The sequence below is a fragment of the Scyliorhinus canicula genome, chromosome 20 (genome assembly GCF_902713615.1).
Source record: "Scyliorhinus canicula chromosome 20, sScyCan1.1, whole genome shotgun sequence".
Lineage (NCBI taxonomy): Eukaryota > Metazoa > Chordata > Chondrichthyes > Carcharhiniformes > Scyliorhinidae > Scyliorhinus > Scyliorhinus canicula.
In genome coordinates this window covers 84,968,948-84,992,327 of record NC_052165.1, presented here as the reverse complement: position 1 = coordinate 84,992,327, position 23,380 = coordinate 84,968,948, and the positions used below count along the sequence as shown (strand labels likewise).

At 47.8% G+C, this 23,380-nt stretch overlaps 1 protein-coding gene across 1 annotated transcript; it reads right to left on the bottom strand.

Moving 5' to 3' along the window:
• Positions 1-554: 554 nt before the first annotated feature.
• On the bottom strand, positions 555-18,082 carry pex26 (peroxisomal biogenesis factor 26). The gene is made up of 4 exons (XM_038781049.1): positions 17,819-18,082; positions 12,911-13,230; positions 11,444-11,575; positions 555-1,145 (listed from the first exon to the last, which is right to left on the bottom strand). The coding sequence occupies exons 1-4, from the start codon at positions 18,055-18,057 to the stop codon at positions 1,042-1,044; spliced, it is 795 nt and encodes a 264-aa protein (XP_038636977.1). The 5' UTR covers positions 18,058-18,082; the 3' UTR covers positions 555-1,041.
• Positions 18,083-23,380: the final 5,298 nt, after the last annotated feature.

The following is a 23,380-nucleotide window of genomic DNA, read 5'->3' as shown; positions in this document are numbered from 1 at the left end:
AGGGCCGAAGGGCCTGTACTGCGCTGTAATGTTCTATGTTCTAAACAGTTATATAATCTCAAGACTCATGACTTGAATCAAATAATTCTTCCCATTGGCCAAGTTCCCACTGAGGGACCTGCGCCTGGAAGTCAGGTTTACACATACGATAGTGGATCCCAGATTATCGTTGGTTAAATGTCGGTGGAACTGTATTGCATACGGCATCAATTAAACAATCCTTCAAGCTTCAAACGCCATTGGAGCTTATCCTTCACATTCAATAAACTTCGACGTTATACTGGACGTCATCAGATCCTCTCCTCCATGTTCCAAAAACAAGGGTGTTATCAGTGATGTTTGTCCCTGGTTCTCACGAAATCCATTTTGCAAGGAGCTGCAGCTTTCTTTAAAGATAGTCATTGACTTCTTCTCCCATGATGCCATATGGCTCAATGGTGGCCATCTTTCCCACCATGCCTTTCAGCTCAGTGTTGGCCAGTGCCCCGTTTACCATCAACAGGTAGAGACTGCCCAGGAAACATAACCCTCAACCAACAAAGTCACAACAAATGTCAAGTTTAAGTGAAATTTTAATTGTCATTTTTCTACAGATTATAAATAAACCCGCACCCATTTTGATTCCTTCCATAATGCTTGAGCAATGCCAGAGTCAACTTCACTGGAAATCTTGATTCTAATAGACACACTACCCTCGCAATCCACTTACAGGACAACACTCTGATATACTGAGCAGCAAGATCCCACACCCAGGCTAAACTAACAGCAGCAATAGAAGAACGGGCATGATCACTCCCCTAACCACAGGCTGGTGCATTGTGGGGAGGAGTTATTGCCGGAGAATGTCAAGCAAAACGGTAACATTTCTCTAATCTGCCCCCTTACCGAGGCTGTGACACGGAGAGACTTGATAATGTACAGAATGGTTAGCCGGAGCTGGTCATAATGAATTTTCTCTGGTTCCAGGACTTCATCCGTTGATTAAGATGGTTAAGAGCTTCATCCAGGTGGACAGAGACCTCAAACAGGACACACCAATTCTCACTTGTCAATTCTTGCCTTGCTGTAGGAAGTAAATATGTTCTTCCACATCTGACTGATGACGTTCCGGAAGTTGGAGAGACAGGATATTGCTGCCGGAGAGGCTTTAGATAAAGACAGTAATAGAAACAAGTAAGGCCATTGAGAAATCGATAAGCAGTCAATTGTACTGATCAGATTGGCTGTGAAACTGAAGATTGGTAAGATTGGAAGTGAAGAGAAGGCCTCCATGTGGAGGATGGGAAAAGCAGATTCAACTTATCCCCAAAAGGCAACTGGATAATGACTTGAAAAGGAGAAACTGTCGGGTAGTAGGGAAAGAGCAGTGGGGTGGAACAGATTGAGTAAGTCTTTGAAAGATCTGATGGACCAAATGGTGACTTTCTATACAAGAGTTCATCTATGTGTTGGTCACTCTAAAGAACTTTCTGATGTCACAGAAACGGAGTCACAGAATAATACAGCACAGAATGGGCTCTTAGGCCCATCAAGTTTACACCGAAACATGAAAAACACCTGACCTGCTGATATAGAAACCAACCTTGTATTATAGGTAAAAAGGGTTAAAAGAAGAAATTATTTGGAGAGATCATATTAACTAAAATTTAAAGTCCTATATTAACCACGACAGTAAGAAAAGCTGAGTGCTTGTGAATTGATCTGATAAGCACATTTTTGCAGACTATTAAGAGTCTGCACAAGGTCATGCTGCGAATAGACCCGCTGTCTCACAAAGAACTGGGATGAAATCCCAGTTCCGTTTCGATGGTAACGGCTGGTCAGCTCAGAGTGATAATTTCTTGTGGGAAATGTGTTTCACTATGGAAAAATACAGAAATCTTTTATCTCTTAATTTGACAGGCAGCCACTTTGGCCAAATTTAATTAATTATAGATTAGTTAAAACCAATCACAGCTGTAAAAAGGACGAGACTTTTAAGATGGTAATCTCCTTAAAAGTTCAGGTATCGGGAATGGGAAAGCCATTCTGGAATCAATTCAACCTGTCCTCTGAAACCTATTTGCTTGCTTTGCAAAACCGCTACTTTATTCCATTTTAAACTGCGCAGTCTTTTTGTACTGTGTATCTTGATTTGAAGAAATTACTTTGAGCTGTTATTGTATTTTGTATTGAACGATCTGTATTTGCGAAAGACAGTCATTCTGACTAGCTTGCTGCAGGGCTAGTCGGAACTTGAAAATTGAAGATTACCAATAGACACTAGACGTTGACAAAATAAAAGTAGCAAATTGCTTTTAACCCAACAAGCCAGTGTTGAATAGCTGTTATTTGGTGGATGGTACGGCGTTACAGGTATACAAATAGACACATAGATCCTACACATGCTTACCCAATCCCATTTGCAAGCAATGGCCCAGAGCCTTGAATGTTACAACGTGCCTTAGGTTTTTTTTAACCCTACTTTTACTTTTCAATTTGAGAAGGTATTTACTTTCTCTCTGTACTTGCCTCTTGACACCTCACAAAGCCCAGAGTCTCTGGCATTTCCCCACAACCCAATTTAATCCAACATTCATATCTCGGTTTTCGTACTCAGGCTGTAGTAGTTTCGCCAAGTCTCCTCTAAACTAATCCTCACCAAACGAAGATTGGTAACCCTGCAACAATTCTGTTCAATTCTGACAATGTCCGGGGCGGCACGGACGCAGTTGCCTCACGGCGCTGAGGACCCAGGTTCAATCCCGGCCCTGGGTCACTGTCCGTGTGGAGTTTGCACATTCTCACCATGTCTGCGTGGGTTTCACCCTCACAACCCAAAGATGTGCAGGTTAGGTGGATTGGCCAGGCTAAAATTGCCCCTTAATTGGAAAAGAAATTAATTGGGTACTCTAAATTTATTTTTTAAAAATTGTGACAATGTCCTCGAATTGTTGCAGCTCTGTTTGAAGTTACCATGTCTAGAGCACTGATTATGTGCTGAGTAAGCTTTAGTGTCACTTGCCTTATGGAGTGGAGAGGTCTGTGAAACTAAGGGCTCGTTATCCAAGCCATTTAAAAATCATGATGTGGAGAAGCATTTGATTAAAAAATCAAACTAAACATCTAACTTAGCAGGAGAGGAACTGCAGTTTGACAGTAAACATTGGGTGTCAGTCAGCTGCAATGATTCTTCACGTGATCAGCAACCAATCCCAGATGCAACATTAGAACATAGAACATTACAGCGCAGTACGGGCCCTTCAGCCCTCGATGTTGCGCCGACCTGTGAAACCATCTGAAGCCTATCTGACCTACACTATTCCATTTTCATCCATATGTCTATCCAGTGACCACTTAAATGCCCTTAAAGTTGGCGAGTCTACTACTGTTGCAGGCAGGGCGTTCCACACCCCTACTACTCTTTGAGTAAAGAAACTGCCTCTGACATCTGTCCTATATCTACCACCCCTCAATTTAAAGCTATATCACCTCGTGTTGGTCATCACCATCCGAGGAAAGAGACTCTCACTGTCCACCCTATCTAACCCTCTGACTATCTTATATGTCTCTATTAAGTCACCTCTCAGCCTTCTCCTCTCTAACGAAAACAACCTCAAGTCCCTGAGGACATTGTCAGGATGGACAGATACTTAGAGATAGAGAAATACAGCACAGAACAGGCCCTTCGGCCCACGATGTTGCGCCGAACTTTTGTCCTAGGTTACTCATAGAATTTTGGACAATTTTTCATGGCCAATCCACCCAACCTGCACATCTTTGGACTGTGGGAGGAAACCGGAGTACCCGGAGGAAACCCACGCAGTCACGGGGAGGATGTGCAGACTCCACACAGACAGCGACCCAAGTCGAAATCGAACTTGGGACCCTGGAGCTGTGAAGCAATTGTGCTATCCACAATGCTACCGTGCTGCTCTTAAGAAGTTAACCTACACTCCATTATTCTACCCTAATCCATGTACATATCCAATAGCCGCTTGAAGGTCCCTAACTTTTCCAACTCAACTACTTCCACAGGCAGTGCATCCATGCCCCCACTACTCTCTGGGTAAAGAACCTACCTCTGACATCCCCTCTATATCTTCCACCATTTATCTTAAATTTATGTCCCCTTGTAATGGTGTGTTCCATCTCTGACTGTCTACTCTATCTATTGCCCTGATCATCTTATAAACCTCTATCAAGTCGCCCCTCATCCTTCTCCGTTCTAATGAGAAAAGGCTGAGCACCCTCAACCTTTCCTCGTATGACCTACTCTCCATTCCAGGCAACATCCTGGTAAATCTCCTTTGCACCTTTTCCAAAGCTTCCACATCCTTCCTAAAATGAGGTGACCAGAACTGCACACAGTACTCCAAATGTGGCCTGACCAAGGTTTTGTACAGCTGCATCACCACCTCACGGCTCTTAAATTCAATCCCTCTGCTAATGAACGCTAGCACACCATAGGCCTTCTTCACAGCTCTATCCACTTGAGTGGCAACTTTCAAAGATCTATGAACACAGACCCCAAGATCTCTCTGCTCCTCCACATTGCCAAGAACCCTACCATTAACCCTGTATTCCGCATTCATATTTGTCCTTCCAAAATGGACAACCTCACACTTGTCAGGGTTAAACTCCATCTGCCACTTCTCAGCCCAGCTCTGCATTCTATCTATGTCTCTTTGAAGCCGACAACAGCCCTCCTCACTATCCACAACTCCACCAATCTTCGTATCATCTGCAAATTTACTGACCCACCCTTCAACTCCCTCATCCAAGTCGTTAATGAAAATCACAAACAGCAGAGGACCCAGAACTGATCCCTGTGGTACGCCACTGATAACTGGGCTCCAGGCTGAATATTTGCCATCCACCACCACTCTCTGTCTTCTATCGGTTAGCCAGTTTGTTATCCAACTGGCCAAATTTCCCACTATCCCATGCCTCCTTACTTTCTGCATAAGCCTACCATGGGGAACCTTATCAAATGCCTTACTAAAATCCATGTACACTACATCCACTGCTTTACCTTCATCCACATGCTTGGTCACCTCCTCAAAGAAGTCAATAAGACTTGTAAGGCAAGACCTACCCCTCACAAATCCGTGCTGACTATCCCTAATCAAGCAGTGTCTTTCCAGATGCTCAGAAATCCTATCCCTCAGTACCCTTTCCATTACTTTGCCTACCACCGAAGTAAGACTAACTGGCCTGTAATTCCCAGGGTTATCCCTATTCCCTTTTTTGAACAGGAGCACGACATTCGCCACTCTCCAATCCTCTGGTACCACCCCTGTTGACAGCGAGGACGAAAAGATCATTGCCAACGGCTCTGCAATTTCATTTCTTGCTTCCCAGAACACTTGGGACAGGTGCCATTATTGAAGAAGGGAGGAAGGAATAAACGAGGAAACTACAGGTCAGAAAGTGTAACCTCAGTGGTGGGAAAATTATTGGAAGCAATCCTGAGGAACAGAATTAATCTGAATTTGGAGAGACAGGGGTTAATCAAGAACAGTCAGCGTGGGTTTGTTAAGGGAAGGTTGCGTCTGAATAACTTGATTGAGTTTTTCGAAGAGTTGACCAGGTGTGTAGATAAAGGAAATGCATGTGACGCCCTTGGACTTCAGCAAGGTTTTTGATAAGGATAGCGAAGTTAAAACCTTATGTGGTCCAAGGAAATTTGGAAAATTAGGTTCAGGATTGGATGAGTAGCAAAAGGCAGAGGGTGATGGTCAAGGAATGTTTTTCTGACTGGAAGCCTGTGTCCAATGGGGACCCGCAGGTATCAGTGTTGGGGCCCTTACTGTTTGTGGTTTATATAAATGATTTAGATACGAATGTAGGAGGGTTGATCAGTAAGTTCCCACATGGTACAAAAATTTGTGGGGTGGTAAATACTGAGGAGGACAACCTTTGGTTAATAGAGGATATAGATGGGCTGGTCAGTGGCAAATGGAATTTTATCTGGTTAAGTGTGAGGTGATGCACTTGAGCAGGACAAAGAAGGCAAGGGATGAACGGCAGGACCCTGGGAAGCACCGAGGATCCGGAACCTTGGTGTCGTACACCAGTCCAACATCGTCATTACAGAGGGACAGGATTGGCAGCTAAACATTCCAGGATTTAGATGTTTCAGGAGGGATAGAGGGGGATGTAAAAAGGGGGGGGTTGCGCTACTAGTTAAGGAGAATATCACAGCTGTACTGCGGGAGGACACCTCGGAGGGTTCATGCAGCGAGGTAGTATGGGTAGAGCTCAGGAATAGGGAGGGTGCAGTCACAATGTTGGGGGTTTACTACAGGCCTCCCAACAACCAGCGGGAGATAGAGGAGCAGATCTGTGGGCAGATTTTGGAAAGGTGTCAAAGCAATAGAGTTGTTGTGGTGGGTAATTTTAACTTCCCCTATATTGACTGGGACTCATTTAGTGCTCGGGGCGTGGGTGAGGCAGAATTTGTAAGGTGTATCCAGGAGGGCTTCTTGAAACAATATGTAAATAGTCCAACTAGGGAAGGGGCCGAATTGGACCTGGTATTGGGGAATGAGCCCGGCCAGGTGGTTGAAGCTTCAGTAGGGGAGCATTTCAGGAATAGTGACCATAATTCAGTAAGTTTTAAGATAACACAGAACAAAGAAAAGTACAGCACAGGAACTGACCTTTCGGCCCTCCAAGCCTGTGCCGGCCATGATGCCCTAACAAAACAAAACCTTCTGCCTTACTCTGTCCGTATCACTCGTTCCTCCCTATTCATGTACCCATCCAGATGCCTCTTAAATGTTGCTAATGTACCTGCTTCCACCACATCCTCTGGCAGAGCGTTCCAGGCACCCACCACTCTCTGCATGAAAAACTTACTCCGCACATCTCCCATAAACTGTCTCCCTCTCACCTTGAACCTGTGCAACCTTGTTATTGACACTTTCACCCTTGGGAAAAGCCTGACTATCCACCCTGTCTATGCCTCTCATAATTTTGTAGATTAGAGTAGGCACTGTTGGATAAAGGTGCTAATTTAGGGAAGGCTAATTATAACAATATTAGGCAGGAACTGAAGAATCTAGTTTGGGGGCGGATGTTTGAGGGTAAATCAACATCCGACATGTGGAAGGCTTTCAAATGTCAGTTGATAGGAATTTAGGACCAGCATGTTCCTGTGAGGAAGAAGGATAAGTATGGCAAGTTTTCGGAACCTTGGATAACGAGGGATATTGTGAGCCTAGTCCAAAAGAAAAATAAAGAAATTGTGAGGGCTAGAATCTGGGAACAGATGAAGCCAGTGAGGAATATAGGGAAAATAGATAGGAAATTAAGCAAGGAGTCAGGAGGGCTAAAAGGGGTCATGAAAAGTAATTGGCAAACAGGATTAAGGTAAATCCTAAGGCTTTTTATACATATATCAAGAGCAAGAGGGTGGCCAGGGAAAGGGTTAGGCTATTCAAGTTCAGGGGAGGGAATCTATGTGTGGAGCCAGAGGAAATGGGTGAGGTATTAAATGAGTACTTTGCATCAGTATTGACCGAAGAGAATGGCTTGGCAGATGATGAGTCTGGGGAAGGGTGTGTAGATAGTTTGGGTCTTGAAAAACTTTAAGGTAGATAAATGGATGATGTAGTCAAGAAAGCATACGGAATGCTTGCCTTCATTGGACCGGGCATCAAGTATAAAAACTGGCAAGTCATGCTACAGTTGTACAGAACCTTGGTAAGGCCGCACTTGGAATATTGTGCACAATTCTGGTCGCCACACTACCAGAAGGATGGGGAGGCTCTGGAGAGGGTGCAGAGGAAGGTTACCAGGATGTTGCCTGGCGTGGAGGGTGTTGGCTATGTGGAGAGGCTGAATAGACTCGGACTGTTTCATTAGGAAGACGGAGGTTGAGGGGTGACCTGATAGAGGTCAACAAGATTATGAGGGGCATGGATAGAGTGGATTCCCAGGGTGGAGGGGTCAGTCACCAGGGGCCATAGTTTCAAGGTCCGTGGAGCGAGATATGCAAGGCAGGCTTTGTACACAGAGGGTGGCGAGTACCTGGAACACGTTTCATGGGGAGATTGTAGAGGTTGTGGAAGCAGACACATTAACGGAGTTCAAAGGGCATCTTGACAAACACATGGATAGGATGGGTATAGAGGGATACGGCACAAGGAAGTGCTGAGGGTTTTGGCCAAGGTTGGTATCATGACCGCTACCGACTTGGAGGACCAAAGGGCCTGTTCCTGCGCTGTATTGTTCTTTGTCTAATGGTATCTACCCCAGAATACTGAGGGAGGCAAAGGAGGAAATTGCTGGGGCCTTGACAGAAATCTTTGTTTCCTCATTGGCAACAGGTGAGATCCCGGAGGACTGGAGAATAGCAAATGTTCATTTGTTTAAGAAGGGTAGCAACATGGATTTGTGAAGGAACGGTCGGTCGTGTCTCACTAACTTGATTGAGTTTTTTGAGGAAGTGACGAAGATGATTGAGGAGGGTAGGGCAGTGGATGTTGTCTACATTGATTCAGTAAGGCCTTTGACAAGGTTCCTCATGGCAGACTGGGACAAAAGATGAAGTCACACGGGATCATGGGTGAGCTGGCAAGATGGATACAGAACTGGCTAGGTCATAGAAGGCAGAGAGTAGCAATGGAAGGATGCTTTTCTGATTGGAGGGCTGTGACTAGTGGTGTTCCTCAGGGATCAGTGCTGGGACCTTTGCTGTTCGTAGTATATATAAATGATTTGGAGGAAAAATGTAACTGGCCTAATTAGTAGGTTTTAAGACCACACAAAGGTTGGTGGAATTGCAGATAGCGATGAGGACTGTCAGAGGATACAGTAGGATTAAGATCGTTTGGCGACTTGGGCGGAGAAATTGCAAATGGTGTTTAATCTGGACAAATGTGAGGTAATGCATTTTGGAAGATCTAATGCAGGTAGGGAATATACAGTGAATGATAGAACCCTCAAGAGTATTGAAAGTCAGAGAGATCTAGGTGTACAGGTCCACAGGTCACTGAAAGGGGCAACACAGGCGGAGAAGATAGTCAAGAAGGATATGGAGGCTTTAGAGAGGGTGCAGAAGAGATTGGCCAGGCTGTTGCCTGGTATGGAGGGCATTAGCTATGAGGAGCGGTTGAATAAACTCGTTTTTTTCTCACTGGAACGACGAAGGTTGAGGGGCGACCTGATAGATATCTACAAAATTATGAGGGGCATAGACAGAGAGGATAGCCAGAGGCCAGAGTAGAGGGGTCAATTCTAGGGGGCATAGGTTTAAGGTGCGAGGGGCAAGGTTTAGAGGAGATGTACGAGGCAAGTTTTTTTTACACAGAGGGTAGTGGGTGCCTGGAACTCGCTGCTGGAGGAGGTGGTGGAAGCAGGGACGTTAGTGACATTTAAGGGGCATCTTGACAAATACATGAATAGGATGGGAATAGGGGATACAGATCCTGCAAGTATAGAAGATTTTAATTCAGACGGGCATCATGGTCGGCACAGTTCCTGTGCTGTACTTTTCTTTGTTCCTTGTATAGCCTAATCCCGCTCTCCCCCCATATCCTTTGATCCCCTTCGCCTGAGTGCGATACCAAACTGCTTCTTGAAAATGTTTTGGCCTCAACTGCTTTCTGTGGTAGCAAACCAGGTCTAGTTTCACATCCCCCTCTCCTAATTTATGATCATCCAGATAATAATCTGCCTTCTTCTTTTTGCTACCAAAGTGGGTAACCTCACATTTTCCCACATTATAATATATCTGCCATTTATTTGCCCACTCATTGAATTTGTCCAAATCACACTGAAGGATCTCTGCATCCTCCTCACAGCTCACCCTCACACTCAACTTTGTGTCACCTGCAAATTTGAAGTTATTACATTTTGTTCCTTCATCTAAATCATTAATATATAGTGTGAATAGCTGGGGTCCCAGCACCGATCCCTGCGGTACCCCACTAGTTACTGACTGCCAATTTGGAAAAAAAAATGTTAATTCCTAGGGCGCAATTCTCCAAAAGGGAGACAAAGTGCCGACGCCGGAGTGAAACCCGGAGTGTTTCACTCCGGCGTCGGAGGCCGCTCCTCTCCCCCAGGGGGCTAGGAGCGGCAGCGCGTCAATCTCGCGCACCGGGCCTTGACGCTTGCGTCAAAGCGGTGCAGCCTGAATGACGCGGCCGGCGGCGCCTAAATGACATCACCCGTGCATGCGCGGTTGCCGTCTTCCCCTCCGCTGCCCTGCAAGACATGGCGGATTGATCTTGTGGGGCGGCGGAGGGAAAAGAGTGCGTCTTTCAGAGACGCCGGCCCAATGATCGGTGGGCACCGATCACGGGCCAGACCCCTCCTGAGCATGCCCCTGGTGCTCGATCCGCCCTCCGCCAGCCACAGGCCCCACACGCAGCGGTTGCGCGATGTTCACACCGGCAGCGACCAGGTGTGGTTGGCGCCGGCGTGAACCGGTCGGATTCGGCAGGCCGCTCGTCCCATCCGGGCCGGAGAATCACCGCTCGACCGGAGCGGCGATTCTCCGAGCGGCCTGTCGCAAAACGCGACACGCTGTTTTGGGGGGGGGGGGGGGGTGTGGGAGAATCGCGTGGGGGTGCCAGGGCGGCGTGGCGTGATTCGCCCGGCACTCCCGCGATTCTCCCACCTGCCATTTTGTGACACACAAAACAAAAACTCTTTGTTTCCTGTCTGCCAACCAGTTTTCTATCCATCTCAACATACTATCCCTAATCCCAAGTGTTTTAATTTTACACGCTAGTCGCTTACGTGGGAGTTTGTTGAAAGCCTTCTGAAAGTCCAAATAAACCACATCGACTGGCTCCCCCTCGTCAATTTTACAATTTACATCCTCGAAAAATTCCAGTAAATTTATGAAAAATGATTTCTCCTTCATAAATCCATGTTGACAGGGCAGCACGGTGGCGCAGTGGGTTAGCCCTGCTGCCTCACGGCGCCGAGGTCCCAGGTTCGATCCCGGCTCTGGGTCACTGTCCGTGTGGAGTTTGCACATTCTCCCTGTGTTTGCGTGGGTTTCACCCCCACAGCCCAAAGATGTGCAGGGTAGATTGGCCACGCTAAATTGCCCCTTAATTGAAAAAAATGAATTGGGTACTCTAAATTTTAAATAAATAAATGAATCCATGTTGACTCTGTCCGATCTGCCATTGTTCTCCAAGTATTTTGCTATACAATTTTTGGTAATGGATTCCAGAAATTTCCCAAGTACCGACGTCAGGCTTACTGGTCTATAATTCCCTGGTTCGGCCCATCACAGACACAATGGACTGAAGGGCCTTTTCTGTACTGTCGACGTCTGTGACTCATCAGTGGTTAGAATCTAACCGTTAGATGAATCAACTCTTACTGACTGTTCTGAGAACAGCATTGTCAGCGCTCAGGGAAGAATCTACCTCCACATCTTTGGAGAAAGAAGTTAGGAGAAAGGGGAAAATATCAACTAGTGAAACACACTCACCAGGGTCCAGCCTGACAATCAGTAGATAGGCTAAACACACAGCCAAAAATAACTTGCGAAGAGACACCGAATGCAGGCAGCTACAGGACAAGGTCAGGACTTGCTGAATAACCTTGAACAGCGAGTTGGGTGCTGCAGACAGAAAAACAGAGGAATGTTAGACGGCATCACGAGCTTCCATTATTCTTCTAAAACCCAACTGAGTTAAAACTGTCCAGGAGTGTGTTTGGATCAATTCTCAAGCTAACAGAGGGATAGGTAAGGACTGCAGCAGGTGAGGCCGAGGGAGCTGGGTAATATCACAGAGCTGGAAAATGGTGCTGGGTGTGTGGTTGGAAGCACATCTCATTGTCAAGTATGAAATTAAGGTTACAAAGGGTCTGGTTCAGTCTAAGGCAGTTGCCAAGGACAGAGATTGAGTTGGTGACTGAGAAACAGAGTTCCTGGTGGGGACTGAGGATGAAGACTGACATTTAATTGGAGAAAGTTTGGGCTCAAGCAGGGCTGGACATCAGTCAAGCAACTTGGCAAATGAGAGGCAGTGGGGGAGTTTAGAGAAGGCTGGATGTCACCAGTGTACATGAGGCAACTGAGATTGTGCTTTTGGATAATATAATCGAGGAACAGAAAGGTCTTTAATGCACTGCAGATTTGATGGTGAAGGAAGGGGAAGAGAAGCCACTGAAGGTGAGTCGATGGCGATGACTGAATAGAGAAGTGGAAGCAAGGAAGGGCAGCTGGAGGGGTGGCAGGGTGGCACAGTGGTTAGCACTATTGCATCACAGTGCCAGGGATCCGGGTTCAATTCTGGCCTTGGGTGACTGTGCGGAGTTTGCACATTCTCGTGTCTCCGTGGGTTTCCTCCGGGTGCTCCGGTTTCCTCCCACAGTCCAAAGATGTGCAGGTTAGGTGAATTGACCATGATCAATGTGTGGGGTTACAAGGATAGCATGGGTGAATGGGCCTAATTTAGATGCTCTTTCAGAGGGTCTTTCAGTGGAGACTTGATGGGCCAAATGGCCTATGCGGCTGTTAGTGTTCTATGGAGTGGTATTGGGGGAGGAATTCACAGTCAATCAAGGTATTGTTTGTGACCTTGATAATTATTATTTTCTGAAGTTGTTAACCCATAACAAAGTGTGTTTACAGGAGTCCATTTGTTTCTATTGTTAGCAGAGTGTTAATGGATGATGCAGTGTGAGCAACATACTGCTGATGTGTGAACCACTTCATTCTGTCCCATCCTGGACAACAGCAGGATTGGCTTTGCATACTGTTCATCCATTTCCTCCTTAGTTCATTATTCTGCTGACTTCTAACTCATGCAGACAGTATGGAGGGTTGTTAGCACACTTGTCAGTTCAGAGAAATGGCTTAAAACAGTCCTGCAGACGACCAGCAGCTGCTGGGTGAGGGAGACACAGTTACACAGGGTAGGGGAGGGAAGCTGTGTGCAAACACTGTTACCTGGATGCCTGTGCTGGCTGCGGTCTGCTGGGGTGTGGCTCCTGCTGTCCACTGACGCTTGCTCCAGCTGCTGGGACCTCTTATTCTCGATGACTTGTAGCACTGTTCTCCTCTGATGGTCCGTCAACAACGCTGTGTCCTGGATGGTCTCTTCCGCTTCTGCGAAAAGTCCAAGTGGTAGCAACACGTGCAGCAGGTACATCTCCAACACCAGCTCTGGACCACCGCCGAGGGAACTCGGACTGCTCCAGAACCTTAGCCAAGTACCAACTGTTTGCTGTATCCGGCCTGGTTCGCCAACCTTGCTGTACAAAGCGATGCTGGTAAACACACAAACAACACACATTTAGCACAGGGCTAAATCGCTGGCTTTGAAAGCAGACCAAGCAGGCCAGCAGCATGGTTCGATTCCCATATCAGCCTCCCCGAACAGGCGCTGGAATGTGGCGACTAGGGGCTTTTCACAGTAACTTCAGCTGAAGCCTACTCGTGACAATAAGCGATTTTCATTTCATTTCATCTCAACCTTGCTGTACAAAGCAATGCTGGTAAACACACATCATCCCAACCTTGCTGTACAAAGCGATGCTGGTAAACACACATCATCCCAACCTTGCTGTACAAAGCAATGCTGGTAAACACACAAACACACATCATCCCAACCTTGCTGTACAAAGCAATGCTGGTAAACACACAAACACACATCATCAGCGTCCAATGTTGCTCATTTCTGAGGCTAAGGACATTTTCATCAGTGACTTCCTCAAGAATTCACAACCATAAGAACATTTTTAAAAATTCATTTATGGGATGTGGGCGGCGCTGGTTAGGCCAGGATTTATTGCCCATCCCTAATTGCCCTTCAGAAGGTGGTGGTGAGCTGCCTTCTTGAACCACTGCAGTCCCTGTAGAGATTGACTTGGAGGGGACCCTCCAGGTGCTGGGGTTCCCAGATATCTGCTGCTCTTGGCTTTCTAGATGGTAGTGGTCATGGGTATGGAAGGTGCTGCCTGAGGAACCTTGGTGAGTTACTGCAGGGCATCTTGTAGATGGTACACACAGCTGCCACTGTTCATCGGTGATGGAGGGTTTAAATGTTTGTGGAAGAGGTAGAAATCAAGTGGGCTGCTTTGTCCTGGATGGTGTCGAGTGTTGTTGGAGCTGCACTTACCCAGGCAAATGATGAATATTATCATAGAATTTACAATGCAGAAGGAGGCCACTCGGCCCATCGAGTCTGCACCGACTCTTGGAAAGAGTACCCTACCCGAGGTCAACACCTCCATCCTATCCGCATCCACCCAACACTAAGGGCAATTTAGGACACTGAGGGCAATTTATCATGGCCAATCCATCCAACCTGCACATCTTTGGACTGTGGGAGGAAACCGGAGCACCCGGAGGAAACCCACGCACACACGGGGAGGATGTGCAGATTCCGCACAGACAGTGACCCAAGCCGGAATCGAACATGGGACCCTGGAGCTGTGAAGCAATTGCGCTATCCACAATGCTACCGTATTCTATTGCACTCCTGACCTGTGCCTTGTAGATGGTGGACAGGCTTTGAGGGGTCAAGTGGTGAGTTACTTGCCGTAGGATCCCTAGTCTTTGACCAGCCCTGGTAGCCACAGTATTAATGTGGCTAGTCCAGTTCAGTTTCTGATCAATGGTAACCCTCAGGATGTTGATTGTGGGGATTCAGCGATGGTAATACCATTGAACGGCCAGGGGCGATGGTTAGATTCTTTCTTGTAGGAGATGGTGATTGCCTGGCATTTGTGTGGTGCGAATGTTGCTTGCCACTTGTCAGCCCAAGCCTGGATATTGTCCAGGTCTTGCTGCATTTGGACATGAACTGCTTCAATATCTGGGAGTCACGAATGGTGCTGAACATTGTACAGTTTTCTGCAAACATCCCCACTTCTGACCATATGTTGGAACTGATGAAGAAGCTGATGGTTGGGCCTAGGTCACTACCCTGAGGAACTCAGGGGCTGTTTAGCTCACTGGGCTAATCGCTGGCTTTGAAAGCAGACCAAGGCAAGCCAGCAGCACGGTTCGATTCCCGTAACAGCCTCCCCGAACAGGCGCCGGAATGTGGCGACTAGGGGCTTTTCACAGTAACTTCATTTGAAGCCGACTTGTGACAATAAGCGATTTTTCTTTTCTTTTTCTTTTTTTTTCCCTCAGTCCTGGGATTGAAATGACTGACCTTCCTTTGCTCCAGGTATGACTCCAACCAGCGGACAGTTTTCCCCCTGATTCCCATTGACTCCAGTTTAGCTAGATCTCCTTGATACCATACACGGTTAAATGTTGCCTTGATGTTAAGGGCAGTCACTCGCACCTCACCTCTGGAGTTCAGCTCTTTTGCCCATGTTTGAACCAAGGCTGTTGTAAGGATCCGCCTGTTAATTCCTGTCAGTCCCTTGTTTTCCTTTTAGTTTCTGTTATTCTGCTAATTTTGAACATGGACAAAGATTTGCCTATTTCTTTAAGATGGACTTCAACCTTTTTAAAAATAAATTTAGAGTACCCAATTATTATTTCCAATTGAGGGGCAATTTAGTGTGGCCCTTTAGTGGATGTTTGGGCATACTGAGAGAGAATTCAGAATGTCCAAATTACCTAACCTGCACGTCTTCAGCACTTGTGGGAGGAAACCGGAGCACCCGGAGGAAACCCACGCAGACACGGGGAGAACGTGCAGACTCCACACAGACCCAAGCCGGGAATCGAACCTGGGACCCTGGAGCTGTGAAGCCACAGTGCCAACCACTGTGCTACCGTGATTCAATCTCTCCTCATATGTCAGTCCCACCATCCCAGGAATCAGTCTGGTAAAACGTTGCTGCATCCCAGCTCCTGTACTCGAATCCTCTCGCTACGAAGGCCAACATAGAATTTGCCTTCTTTACCGCCTGCTGTACCTGCACGTCATTCAGATAATAGTTTGCCGTCTCGTTTTTGCTGGGAAATTCTCGAAATTATACTGCATCTGTCAATCATTTGCCCTGTCCTGCTCACTGATGCTCAGGTTGGGTTCCGCAAGGGTCACTCAGCTCCTGACATCTTCACAGTGTAACGACATCCTGGGTTAGTGCGTGGTCGATTCCAGGCCCACAGACCCCGTAGCCCCAAAATAAGTTAATTTACCAATAATTTGTTTAAAGTTTCTGAGATCGTTGGCCCTTGACTGCTCCAATGACTTACAGATTAGTAAGTGAAACACAACAACTGTTTGTTTATAACAAAAATAGAGATAAGACATGCAGTACTTCTAATAGAATAATGGCCAGCTGATTAATAACTCGCTCCTTTTACTATCCCGCCTCTACCCAAACATTCACAAAATTACACTCAGAGAGGGAGGGTAAGGGGTAATAAATGGGAAAAGAGAGATGAAGAGATGAGTGTCCTTGTTTCTGATATTAAAGTTGTAGCCATCTAAATTAAACTTAAAAGGTGAAGTCCAGGGGGGTGGCACGGTGGCGCAGTGGTTAGCACTGCTGCCTACGGCGCTGAGGACCCGGGTCCGATCCCAGCCCCGGGTTACTGTCTGTGTGGAGTTTGCACATTCTCCCCGTGTCTGCGTGGGTTTCACCCTCACAACCCAAAGATGTGCAGGGTAGGTGGATTGGCCACACTGAATTGCCATTTAATTGGAAAAAAAACATTTTTAAACTAAAAAAAACAGAACCTGATCACCTGCTTTATTGACAGAATAACAGAACATGCTGCATCACACTTCAAAGATAACAACAGGACAGGGCACATACAGCATAGGCTAGGTACGGGGTTGGGGGCGACACAGTGGTTAGCACTGCTGCCTCACAGCTCCCATGTCCTGGCTTCAATTCCAACCTCGGGTGACTGTGTGGAGTTTGCAAGTTCTCCCCGTGTCTGCGTGGGGTTCCTCCGGGTGCTCCGGTTTCCTCCCAAAGACGTGCAGGTTAGGTGGTGTTACAGGGATAGGACGGTCAGTGAGCCTATGTAGTGTCCTTTCAGAGGGTTGGTGCCAACTCAAGGGCCGAATGGCTTCATTTAGCCCTGTAGGGATTCTATGGAAACACTGTCCCCACTAGACACTCCCAGGATAGGTACAGCACGGGGTTAGATACAGAGTAAAGCTCCCTCCACACTGTCCCATCAAACACTCCCAGGACAGGTACAGCACGGGGTTAGATACAGAGTGAAGCTCCCTCTACACTGTCCCATCAGACACTCCCAGGACAGGTACAGCACGGGGTTAGATACAGAGTAAAGCTCCCTCTACACTGTCCCATCAAACACTCCCAGGACAGGTACAGCAGGGGGTTAGATACAGAGTGAAGCTCCCTCTACACTGTCCCATCAAACACTCCCAGGACAGGTACAGCACGGGGTTAGATACAGAGTGAAGCTCCCTCTACACTGTCCATCAGACACTCCAGGACAGGTACAGGACACGGGGGTTAGATCAGAGTTAGGCTCCCTCTACACTGTCCCATCAAACACTCCCAGGACAGGTACAGCACAGGGTTAGATACAGAATAAAGCTCCCTCCACACTGTCGCCATCAAACACTCCCAGGACAGATACAGCGCGGTTAGGTACAGAGTAAGCTCCCTTACACTGTCCCCATCAAACACTCCCAGGACAGGGACAGCACGGGGTTAGGTACAGAGTAAAGCTCCCTCTCACACTGTTGTGGGACTCCATCATTCTCTTGGCACATGGTTCAAACGGGTGGGTGGATCCCTGACTGAATCTCAGCATTTCCCTTTTTCACCGCTGGTCCTCACTGCCCCCAATTAACAGCCAGTGATCAACATCTGAGCTTCCGAAAATTAGTCACAAACATTTCACACAGTTAATGTCCATTTGTGACAATGTCTGTGTGAGATTAATGATGATTAAACTCACCAGATCTGGAGGATTTTGGCAGGTATTTTCTCAGGGATCTCATAGATTTCTAGGACCCAGCCCAAGACCTGCTCCCATTGGTTCTGTTCAGCGAGAGCCTGAATTCCAATGATACACAAGGAGAACTTCACATCGCTGTTCCGGTGATTACTGGGTGAAGATGAGGAGACACAATCCATGAAGGATCCACATGCATCAGACACAGCATCAAAAATATACGGACAACAGCATTTTCCCATGTGGGGAACAGCGACAGTTCAGAGATACACACCTTCCAGTCAACGCTACATGTACCCAGTGACCCCCGGCCCCTCCTACACTTCCTAGCCCCTCCCCCTCCATCTGCCCCAGCACCTAGTTCCCCGCCTTCCTCGCTCTCCTCCCTCCTGCCCCTCCCCTCAAAGTACAAACAACAGGCCTTTTGGCCCTCCAAGCCTGCGCTGACCATGTTGCCCGTCTAACTGAAAACCTTCCACACTTCCTGGTCCGTATCCCTCTATTCCCATCCTATTTGTGTATTTGTCAAGATGCCCCTTAAACATCACAATCGTCTCTGCTTCCAACATCTCCTCTGGCAGCAAATTCCAGGCACCCACTACCCTCTGTGTAAAAACCTTCCCTCGCACATCTCCTCTGAACCTTGCCCCTTGCCACTTTTAACCTATGCCCCCTAGTAATTGACTCTTCCACCCTGGGAAAAAGCTTCTGACTATCCACTCTGTCCATGCCACTCTTAATCTTGTAGACTTCTATCAGGTCCGCCCCTCAACCTCGATCGTTCCAGTGAGTTTATCCAATCTCTCAAAGAACAAAGAACAGCACAGGAACAGGCCCGGTCATGATACCAACCTTTGCCAAAACCCTCAGCACTTCCTTGTGCTGAATCCGTCTATACCCATCCTGTTCATGGTTGTCAAAATGCGGTTAATGTATCTGCTTCCACAACCTCCCCTGGCAATGCGTTCCAGGCACTCACCACCCTCTGCGTAAAAGGTCTGCCTCGCACATCTAAACTTTGCCCACAGACCTTAAACCTATGTCCCCTGGTGACTGACCCTTCCACCCTGGGAAAGAGTGCCTGCCCATTCACTCTATCCATGCTCCTCATAATCTTGTTGACCTCTATCAGGTCACCCCTCAACCTCCGCCTTTCTAATGAAAACAGTCCAAGTCTATTCAGCCTCTCCACATAGCTAACACCCTCCAGACCAGGCAACATCCTGGTAAACCTCCTCTGCACGCTCTCCAAAGCCTCCCCATCCTTCTGGTAGTGTGGCGACCAGAATTGTGCGCAATATTCCAAGTGTGGCCGTACCAAGGTTCTACACAACTATAGCATGACTTGCCAGTATTTATACTCAATGCCCTGTCCAATGAAGAAGGAGCCGTGCTCCGAAAGCTCGTGTTTGAAACAAACCTGTTGGACTTTAACCTGGTGTTGTAAGACTTCTTACTGTCCAATGAAGGCAAGCATTCCGTATGCTTTCTTGACTATCTTGTCCACTTGTGTTGCCACCTTCAAAGATCTGTGGACCTGCACGCTCAGATCTCTCTGACTTTCTATGTTCCAAAGATTTTTGCCATTTACGGTATATTTCCCCTCTATGTTAGACCTACCAAAATGCATTACCTCACAAGGGGCAGCAGGGTAGCATGGTGGTTAGCATAAATGCTTCACAGCTCCAGGGTCCCAGGTTCGATTCCCGGCTGGGTCACTGTCTGTGTGGAGTCTGCATGTCCTCCCCGTGTGTGCGTGGGTTTCCTCCGGGTGCTCCGGTTTCCTCCCACAGTCCAAAGATGTGCGGGTTAGGTGGATTGGCCATGCTAAATTGCCCGTAGTGTCCTACAAAAAGTAAGGTTAAGGGGGGGTTGTTGGGTTACGGGTATAGGGTGGATACGTGGGTTTGAGTAGGGTGATCATGGCTCGGCACAACATTGAGGGCCGAAGGGCCTGTTCTGTGCTGTACTGTTCTATGTTCTATTTGTCCGCCCAAGTCTCCAACCTATCTATATCCTGCTGTATCCTCTGACAATCCTCAACACTATCTGCCTCTCCACTATCTGCCTCTCGGGCAGCACGGTAGCATGGTGGTTAGCATAAATGCTTCACAGCTCCAGGGTCCCAGGTTCGATTCCCGGCTGGGTCACTGTCTGTGTGGAGTCTGCACGTCCTCCCCGTGTGTGCGTGGGTTTCCTCCGGGTGCTCCGGTTTCCTCCCACAGTCCAAAGATGTGCAGGTTAGGTGGATTGGCCGTGCTAAATTGCCCGTAGTGTCCTAATAGTAAGGTTAAGGGGGGGGGGGAGTTGTTGGGTTACGGGTATATGGTGGATACGTGGGTTTGAGTAGGGTGAGCATTGCTCGGCACAACATCGAGGCCCGAAGGGCCTGTTCTGTGCTGTACTGTTCTATTCTATTCTATAACCTTGGTGCCATCCACAAACTTACTAATCAGACCGGCTACATTTTCCTCCAAATCATTTATGCACGCCACAAACCACAGAGGCCCGAGCACAGATCCCTGTGAAACACCACTAGTCACAACCTTCCATTCAGAAAAACACCCTTCTACTGCTACCCTTTGCCTTCTGTGACCGAGCCAGTTCTATATCCATCTTACCAGCTCACCTCTGCTCCCGTGTGACTTCACCTTTTGTACCAGTCTGACATGAGGCACCTTGTCAAAAGCTTTACTGAAATCCATGTAAACAACATCCATCGCCCTCCTCTCATCAATCATCTTTGTCACCTCCTCAAAAAACTCGGTCAAGTTAGTGAGGCATGACCTCCCCTTTGCAAAACCATCCTGTCTTTGACTTATGAGTCCATTTGTTTCCAAATAGGTATAAATCCTTTCCCTGAGAATTCACTCCAATAATTTACCTACTACCGACGTGAGGCTCACTGGCCTATAGTTTCCAGGATTATCCGTGCTACCTTTCTTAAACAGCGGTACCACAATAGCTATTCTCCAGTCCTCTGGGATCTCACCTGTAGCCAATGAGGATACAAAGATGTCAGTCAAGGCCCCAGCAATGTCCTCCCTTGCTTCCCTCAGTATTCTGGGATAAATCCCATCTGGATCAGGAGACTTATCTACCTCAATATCTTTTAATAGCCCCAATACCTCCTCCTTTTCGATGTTAACATGATCTAGATTGTCCACACACCCTACCCAAAAATCAACTTCCACAAAGTTCCTTTCTTTAGTGAACACTGAAGCAAAGTATTCATTTAGTACCTCACCAATTTCCTCTGGCTCAACATATAGATTCTCCCCCCCCCCTACCACTGTCCTTAAGAGGTCCAATCCTTTCCCTGACCGCCCTCTTGCTTTTTACATATGAATAAAAAGCTTTGGGATTTACCTTAATCCTACTTGCCAAGGACCCCTCCTAGCCGTCCGAATTTCCCGCTTCAGTACCTTCCTACTTTCTTTATATTCCTCAAGGCGTTCGACTGTCCCCACCCTTCTAGACGGTACAAAAATCTCCTTTTTCTTTTTGATGAGGTTCACAATATCCCTCGTTATCCAAGGATTCCAAAACTTCCCATACTTATCCTTCATTCTCTCAGGAACGTGACTCATAGACAATGTCCTCCACACCAAGCAACATCCTGGTAAACCTCTTCTGTACCCTCTCCAAAGCCTCCTCATCCTTCTGGTAGTGTGGCGACCAGAATTGAACACTATACTCCAAGTGTGGCCTACCTATGGTTCTATACAGCTGCAGCATGACTTCGCCCGGCCAATGAAGGCAAGCATGCTTTTCTTAACTACCTTCCCCACCTGCGTTGCACTTTCAGTGACCTGTGGACCTGTACACTCATGTCCTCTGCCTGTTAATACTCTTTAGGGTTCTGTCATTTACTGAATATTTCCTATCTGTATTAGACCTTCTAAAATGCATTACCTCACATTTGTCCAGATTAAACTCCATCTGCCATTACTCCGCCCAAGTCTCCAACCGATCTAAATCCTGCTGTATCCTCTGTCAGTCCTCATCATTATGCACAATTCCCCAACCTTGTGTCGTCCGCAAACTTACTAGTCAGACCAGTTACATTTTCCTCCAAATCATCGATATATACTACTGTACGAACAGCAAAGGTCCCAGCACTGATCCCTGCATAACACCACTAGTTAGAGCCTCCATTAAGAAGAGCACCCTTCCACTGCTATCCTCTGTCTTCCATGGCCGAGCCAGTTCTGTGTCCATCTTGCCAGCTCAGCTCTGATCCTGTCTGCCATCAAGGACCTTGTCAAAGGTCCATGTAGACAACATCTTCTGCCCTACCTGCAATCATCGTTGTCACTGCCTCAAAAACCTCGATCAAGTAAGTGAGACACAATCGCCCCTTCACAAAACCATGTGGCCTCTCACTAATACGTCCACTTATTTCCAAATTGGATATCATATCTCAGCGAACGCTTGCCAATAATTTCCCTATCACTGACGTAAAGCTCACTGGCCAGTAATTTCCTGGATTATTCTTGTAACCCTTCTGAAACAAAGGAATAACATTTGCTATTCTCCAGTCCCCTGGGACCTCACCTGTCGCCAATGAGGATACAAAGATTTCTCTCAAGGCCCTAGCATTTTCCTCCCTAATCTCTCTCAATATTCTGGGGTAGATACCATAAGACTCTGGGGACTTATCGAATGGTTTTCTCAAGACCCAAAATACCATCTCCTTTTTGATCTCAATGTGACCCACTCTCTACACACCTTCGTCATCATCCTCTTTTCCAAAACCCCTCCTCCCCTCCCCTGCCACCTTCCCTCCATCCCTCACACACCGCTCTCCTTTTCCTACCCCATTATTCTCCCTCTCACACTCCTCCCCTCTCTCACCCTCCTCCCCCTCCCCTCCCCACCTCCTCCCCCTCCGCTACCCACCTGCTCCCACCTCCTCTCCCCCTCAATCCTCTCCCTCACCCTTTCCCAATATCCCTCCCCCTCCACTCCCCACTCCCCCCTCCCCCACTCCCCCTTCCCTCACCCCCACTACCCCCTCCAACCCCCTCCCCCCACCCTCTCCCCATGTCCTACCCCCCACTCACCCCCTTCCACACACCGCACTCTCCCCCCTCACTCCCCCCGTACTCCCTCCACCCTCACTCCCACCCCCCCACTCCCTCCCACCACCCCCCCTTACTCTCCCTCCCCCTCCCACCTCTCCTCTTCCACACCCCACACTCACTGCCCCCTCTGCCCCCCCACCCCCTCATTTTCCCCCCCACCCCGTCACTCTCCCCCCCTCACTTTCCCCCCCACCCCATCACTCTCCCCCCCTCACTTTCCCCCCCACCCCATCACTCTCCCCCCACCCCGTCACTCTCCCCCCACCCCCTCACTCCTCTCACTCTCCCTCACTCCTCTCACTCTTCCCCCACCCCATCACACTCCAACCTCACTCTGCCCACCTCACACTCTCCCCCCTCACTCTCTCCCCTCCTCACTCTTCCCCCTCACTCACCCCCTCACACACCCCCTCTCTTCTCTCCCCCCCACACCCCCCTCCCCCCTCTACACCTCCCTCTCCCCCCAACACCTCTCCCC